This window comes from Megascapheus bottae, chromosome 1 (genome assembly GCF_031878675.1).
Source record: "Megascapheus bottae isolate mThoBot1 chromosome 1, mThoBot2.hap1, whole genome shotgun sequence".
Lineage (NCBI taxonomy): Eukaryota > Metazoa > Chordata > Mammalia > Rodentia > Geomyidae > Megascapheus > Megascapheus bottae.
In genome coordinates, this window is record NC_143509.1 from 3,691,832 (window position 1) to 3,698,805 (window position 6,974).

Consider the following 6,974-nt stretch of genomic DNA (forward strand, 5'->3'; position numbering starts at 1 on the left):
CAATAATAATAAGTTAATTAAAACTGACATGTTGAATTGAAATCACTTTATATAGCTTTTCCCTCCCCGTCCTTTGGCCATCCTGGGCTTAAGCTCAGGGCCTGAGCACTGTCCTTGGACTTTTCTCAAGGATAGAGCTCTTCCTGAGCCACAGCACCAATTCCGGCTTTTTTTCTATGTATGTGGTACCAAGAAATCGAACCCCGGTCTTCATGCATGCCAGGCAAGCACTCTACCACTCGGCCAAACTCCCAGCCCTAGCTTCTTAAATATACTAAAATTGTTTTCACCAAGCAGGCAAACACCAGTAGACTTAAGAATTGGGACTGAGGGGGCCAGGATGTAGCTCAATGGTAGAGCATTTGCTTAGCATGTGCAAAGGCCCTGGGTTCTATCTCTGACTCTGAACACGGAAAAGGTACCAAGACATTGGTTTGGTATAGAGAGGTTTACTTGCTTAGTGGCTTTTCTGGGTGTGTTCTTAGGGGAAATCCTGGCAGAGCAACTCCGGCTGGCCTGAAGGAGTCAAGTGTGGTGACAGTGCCAAGAGGATGAAGTGCAGAGGCCCAAGTCCTGGGTCTGACTCAGCCGGGGCATACTCAGTCCGGCATTTTCCACAAAACAGCTTGGAGGTGCCATCAAGGCAGTCAGCAAGCCCCTGGGCAGAGGCTACAGGCGTGCTCAGCGGTGCCCCCTCGAGGGGGTGAGCCCCAGTGGGTTATTCAAGGCAGCCGGGAGCCTGTGTTTTCCCCCCACTTGGCCTCCAGCTTTCTGGATCAAGGCTGGTGCTCTGCTGTTTGAACCAGAGCTCCATGTTCGACTTTTTGGTAGCTAATGGAGTTAAGAGTCTTACAGATGTTGCTGCCTGGTCTGGCTTTGAACAGCGATGTTCAGCTCTCTGCCTCCTGAATAGCTGGGATTACAGGCCAGAGCACCGGCGCCGGGCTTCACCCCTGCCCCATTGAACGCTGAGCTAGAGCAGCGGCTCCCAGGACTCTCCACACCGGGGGGCGTGGCTGGGGCCCTTGGCCTGGCCCGTTCAGTGCATGGCAGAGTGCGGCAAGGTGGGCATCAGGGGAAGTCGCTGTAGGGCAGGCGGAAGGGGTAGAGGGGCGTGTAACGCGAGTCCTGCCACAGCAGCTTCTTCTCCAGGAAGGAGATGGTGGGCAGCGTGAGGACCAGGGTCTGGTGCTTGAGCATGCTGTACACGTTCAGGCCTGGAGGGGGGGACAGACTGTGATGGGCATGGAGGGGACGGCAGTGGTGGGTGTGACCATAGTGGGTGTGGCCAGTTGTCTGGCCACGCCCACCGGGACCAGCACACTGGCTGCCCCCAGACCTGGATAAACTGGGAACCAGGCAGGTAGAAAGGCATGGGAGGAGACAAGCCTCGGGAGAGTCTGCAACCTTCTCCACCCCTGCCCAGTGCCAGCCAAGTGGGCTGGGGCACGCTGGGCGCCCTCTAGTGACAGAGGAGAGAGGAGGCCTGGCCAGGCAGAAACTCAGGAGCTGGGAATCTGTGTGGCAGCTGCTAGGCAGGAGCAGAGCCACACCTCCTGCCTCAGCTTCCCATGTATCTGGGACTACAGCTGTGCACCAGCCCCCCCTGGCTTTTGGAGCCTGGATGGGGCTCTAGCCTGGGCATGGAGAGGGCCTGGGACCTGCTCACCTACAGCTGGGACCAGGTTGAAGCTGTTCAGCCTGGAGGTGGCCTCCACCATGTTCTGGGGCATTTCCTCGTGAGTCCTGCAACAGGAGGCCAGGAGGTGAGGCTTGTGGCATGGAGGGCAGGCCTGGGCCACCGCCCTGAACCCCAGGGGCCCCATCCTCACAGGTCCACCAGGAGCACGGAGTCGCCCCAGCGACGGTAGCGGGCCAGCTCCCTCAGGTACTGGGGGTCCGAGGTGGGCAGCTCCAGTGAGTCCACAACGTGCAGGTCATCCTGCAGGAAGAGCAGCCACATGAGCCCTAGCCCAGAACCGCACCCAAAAGCCGGGGTTCCAGGCAACCTCACCCACCTGGGCCAGTTTTACGGTGAGGGCCACCTTCAGGCCCAGGGCCCGCACCTTCATGGGCAGCATGTAGTAGTAGCTCGTGGGGCCTCGGGGGCCATGGGCGATGCCTCCTGAGGGGACAGAGGAGCAGAAGTAGGTGAGAAGCCTGTCTCAGTGGCTCCAGGGGTTTTGGCACTCGGGAGGCTGGGCTAGGAGGACTGCTTGAGCCCAGGAGTTCAAGACTAGCCTAAGCAACGTAAAAACCAAGTGCAAGGGTACACACCTATAATCCCAGCACACAGGAGGCAGAGACAAGAGGATCTGGAGTTTGAGACCAAATTGGGCTCCAGCAAGAACTTGGTGCCAGGCACCAGGCTCTGCCTGACCCACTCACCTCCTCTCCAGATAGGGGAGCGGATGCTGCCATGCCGAGCTCGCCCGCTGCCTTTCTGTTGCCAGGGCTTGCGGCCCCCGCCCCGCACCTCAGCCCTCGTCTTGGTCTTTGCATAGCTCTGTGGGGGCAACGCCGGGAGGGGTCAGGTTTACAAGACTGATGGCACTGGGGTTACCAGGCAGAGGAGGAGGAGGAGAGCAAGGGAGATGGACAGGCACATGGCTGGGCAGCGAGAAAAGATACTCATACAGGTTCTCAGGAGCAGCAGAGCTCGCAGGGGGAGGGCGTGGAGAAAGCTGTCCACACCTGTACTATAACATTACGCAAGGCCGAAGGCCAGTCTTATTCCAGCCCCTGCCACAGGTCTACTGCACACACTAGCTCCTTCATCTCCCAGCTGGCCCCACTGCTCCTGTGAGCTGTGGATTTCAGGAAGGCACACACTAAACACTGACTGCAGCTGTACACGGACGGGTTGGGGACATGTATTCAGCTCTCCCAGACACCCCCCCCCGCCCTCCCAGTAGTTCTCCATGCTACCCAACTTTTCCAGGATACTCACAATTCTCTTGAAGTTCCTCTGCCACACAGCAACTTGGTAGAGGACGTCCAGTCTGAGGATGAGCAGAAAGCACGAGAAGCTTACCCTCATTAAAATCCTCCCTCAAGCCAGGGGCTGCAAAATCACACCTGTAATCCTAGCTACTTAGGGGCCTGAGATCTGATGACCATAGTTCAAAGCCAACCCAGGTAGGAAGGTCTGTGGGACTCTTATTTCCAGTGAACCAGGAGAAAACCGGAAGTGGAACCTGTGTCTCAAAGTGATAGAGCACTAGCCTTGAGCAAAAAAGAACTCAGGAACAGTGTCCAGGCCCTGAGTTCAAGCACACCAACAAAAAAATACATAAATGAAAAATAAAAAGGAGGGCCGGGAGTTTGGCCTAGTGGTTAAAGTGCTTGCCTAGCATGCATGAAGACCCAGGTTCGATTCCTCGGTACCACATACATAGAAAAAAAAAAGCCAGAAGTGGTGCTGAGGCTCAAGTGGTAGAGCTCTAGCCTTGAGAAAGTCCAAGGACAGTGCTCAGGCCCTGAGCTCAAGCCCAGGATTGGTGCAAAAAAAAAAAGAAAAAGAAAAAGGAACCTCCCACAGGACGCACCCCATAAAATGAACCTCAGGGCCCTAGAGGGTCTGCCATCCCTACCACCTCACACTACCACTACCAGCCAAGGGAGACCCTCTAAGACAGAGTCCGACAGGGCATGGTGGCACAAGCCTGTAGCCCCAGCACTCAGAAGGGTGAAGGGGAGGATCAGTTGAGCTCAGGATTTGTAGACCTGGTAAAAAGATCCCATCTCCAAAGTGGGGAGAGAAAAAGAAAATGATGAGGAGCTGGGAGCATGGCCTAGTGCTTGCCTAGCATTCACGAAGCCCTGGGTTTGATTCCTCATTATGACATACACAGAAAAAGCCAGAAGTGGGCCGGGAGTTTGGCCTAGTGGTTAAAGTGCTTGCCTAGCATGCATGAAAACCCGGGTTCGATTCCTCGGTACCACATACATAGAAAAAAGCCGGAAGTGGTGCTGAGGCTCAAGTGGTAGAGCTCTAGCCTTGAGAAAGTGCAAGGACAGTGCTCAGGCCCTGAGCTCAAGCCCAGGACTGGCAAAAAAAAAAAAAAGCCAGAAGTGCACTGTGGCTCAGGTGGTAGAGTGCTATCCTTGAAAAAGCTCAAGGGCAGTGCCCAGGCCCTGAGTTCAAGCCCCAGGACTGGTAATAACAATGAGGGATTTGAACTCAGGGCCTAGCATTTGCCAGAATGGTACACTACTCAACTTTCTTGTCATTTATGGGGCTTGAGCTTTTCTGCTCAAGACTAGCACTTTACCACTTTAAGCCACAGCTCCACTTCTGGTTTTCTGGTGGTTAATCAGAGAGAAGAGTCTCAAGAGACTTTTGTACCCCGGCTTCCTTCAAACCATGATTCCCAGATCTCAGCCTCCTGAGTAGCTACGATTACAGGCCTGAGCCACCTGTGCCTGTCCTGTCCTCAGCCCCTTTGATGATCAGATAGTCACATTTATTTTTGCCTGGATTGGCCGTGACATCCATGCCTTACTAGACTTAACTTTCTAATGATATGGGGTCTCTCACACTTGTTTCTTGCCAGGGCTGGCCTTGAACTTCAAGATCCTCCCAATCCCAGCCTCTCAAGTGGATGTAAACCTCGGCGCCAGGCCCGCTGCTTTGGCTCCTTGCTATGAGGCTGTTTCTCACTTTCCAGGTCCACGCTGGCCTCAGCCTCCTGAGTGCTGGGATCACAGTCGTGAATCACCACACCCGATCTTGAGGCAGGTACAACCATCACCCCCTACCCGCTTTGGCAGGTGGGGAAACTGAGGTTCAAAAGCTACACTTTGATCGTAGGTCCTGCAAGCCCCTCCCCACGATTCTTGCACCCCCCCCCCCGGGGCTCACCTGGGCGCCGTGGAGAAAACATCAGGGTGCAGCTCGGTCAGTCCCACGCGTTCCAGATCGTATCCCCGCAGGGACTCCACCCAGGCCTGCAAGGGCCTCCGGTGCGAGGGGAGCGGGAGTTCGCACTTGCGTAGTACGGGATCCGACAGACCTGGCGCGGCCGCGGGTCAAAGGGAAAAGGTCACAGCCCCACCCCCGATCCCGCCGCCCCCCGCCCCCCGATCTCGAGCGGCTCCCGGCGGCCTCACCCGCACTCGTCTCAGGCTGGAGGGCCTCGGCCGGCCGCGCGGCCTCCTCCACCGCGGAGCTCAAGCCCTGCAAGCAAGCGGAGTGGGGGGGGGGACGGAAGTGAGACCCCGAGACTCCCCGTGTCCGTCCCTCGACCCCGTTCCCGCCCCCGCCCAGTCCTCGGCCTCACCCGGCATCCCCAGGGCCGCAAGCAGCCTCGCGCCGCCGCCCGCACCCAGGACAGCATCGTCGCGCCGCTCCCCGCCCCGCCGGAGGTCGCGGCTCCCGCTGGCCGCGCGCGCGGCACCTGGTGATGACGCGGAGCTGTGACGTCACGCGCGCGACGGCGCCTCCGCGCTCCCGCCGGGATCCGACCAAACGTGTGGGAGTCGAGGGCTTCAGTGCGCCCCACTTCCGTCCCTGGACTGCCGCTATGATCCCATTTTTTTTTTCTTTAAAAACCACCGGAATGGAGATTCTCTACAGCCTCAGTACACGAAGCTTGAAGGCTTACTTCACTTTAGCCCCGCCCCTAAGGGGCGGGTGCAGGAGGCTACCCAATGAGAGCTCTGTGCTGGAAATACGTGCTTCCGATTCAGCCAATGAACATGAAGGGTGAAGAATGGCCCACCCATGAATGGGGGCTCCAGGGCGGGGCCAAAAGGGAAGGCAGCCAATCAACGTTGGGATTTTCGGGTGGTGGCCGCCCCTAGATGAGGCGCTGGCCCTTGTCTGTCCTGGGGCTTTAATGCTGGGTCTGGGCCCTGTCTTTGAGGATATATTGCTTAAGGCTGGAGTTCTGCCATTCAAGTCACAGCTCCAACTCCACGTCTGGCTATTTTGATGGTGTATGGGAAATAAGAGTCTCACAGGCTTTCCTGCCCTCGATGGCTTTGAACTGCTATCTCAGATCTCAGCCTCCTGAGCAGCCAGAATGACAGGCGTGAGCCAACAGCAACCAGCTTTGTATTCTTCCTTAACTAAATAACAGCCAAAAAAAAAAAAAAAAACCGGCTGGGAATGTGGCTTAGTAGTAGAGTGTTTGCCTAGCATGCAAAAAGCCCTGGAAAAGGATACGAAAGAAACTCAGGAACAGAGCCCAGGCCCTGAGATCAAGCCCAAAGACTGGCAGAAAAGAAGAAGATGAAGGAGGAGGAGGAGGAGGAGGAGGAGACCGGACACGGTGGCACACACTTGTAATCCTAGCTACTCAGGAGGCTGAGATCTGAGGATCGAGGTTCAAAGCCAGCCCTGGCACTAAAGATTGTGAGACGCTTATCTCCAATTAATCATTAGAAAATGGGAAGTGGAGCTGTGGCTCACGGGTAGGACAGTAGCCTTGAGCTGAAGAGCTCAGGGACAGCACCCAGACCCAGAGTTCATGCCCCATGACCCACACACAAAAAAGTTATTATTATAAGGGTACTATGTAGAGGGATTGCAGTTACATATTTTTTGACCAGTCCTAGGGCTTGAACTCAGGGCCTGGGCACTGTCAAGTCTAGAGGTCTACCATTTGAGCCATAGCACCACTTCCAGCTTTTTCTACGTATGTGGTAGCAAGGAATGGAACCTGGGTCCATGCTAGGCAAGCACTCTACCACTAGGCCAAACTCCTGGCCCAGTTACATCCTTTTTATCTTTTTTAAATTTTATTTCTCACAGAAATTCCTGCCCAGGTTGACTTGGAACCACCATCCTCAGATCTCAGCCTCCTGAGTAGTTGGGATTATAGGTGTGAGCCTAAAGTGCCTGGCCTTCTTTTTTTCTTTCCTTCTTTCTTTCCTTCCTTCCTTCTGTGTCTGTCTGTCTTCCTTCCCTCCCTCCCTCCTTTCTTTTCTTTTCCCTTCCTTTCTTCTTTCTTTCTTTCTTTCTCTTTCAT

The 6,974-nt window shown here is 55.6% G+C and overlaps 1 protein-coding gene across 2 annotated transcripts; it reads right to left on the reverse strand.

The window, feature by feature from the left end:
* Window positions 1-433: 433 nt before the first annotated feature.
* Mrpl4 (mitochondrial ribosomal protein L4) lies at window positions 434-5,611 on the reverse strand. 2 transcript variants are annotated; one of them, XM_090337556.1, is made up of 9 exons: window positions 5,283-5,611; window positions 5,113-5,179; window positions 4,865-5,015; window positions 2,951-3,002; window positions 2,389-2,506; window positions 2,067-2,125; window positions 1,833-1,942; window positions 1,670-1,746; window positions 434-1,217 (listed from the first exon to the last, which is right to left on the reverse strand). In XM_090337556.1, exons 1-9 carry the CDS (start codon window positions 5,337-5,339, stop codon window positions 1,072-1,074), a joined length of 837 nt encoding a protein of 278 aa, XP_090193682.1. In that variant the 5' UTR covers window positions 5,340-5,611; the 3' UTR covers window positions 434-1,071. The 2 variants fall into 2 exon arrangements, with proteins under 2 accessions (XP_090193682.1, XP_090193679.1); XM_090337553.1 differs by having other exon boundaries at window positions 2,019-2,125.
* Between the last annotated feature and the right edge of the window lie 1,363 nt (window positions 5,612-6,974).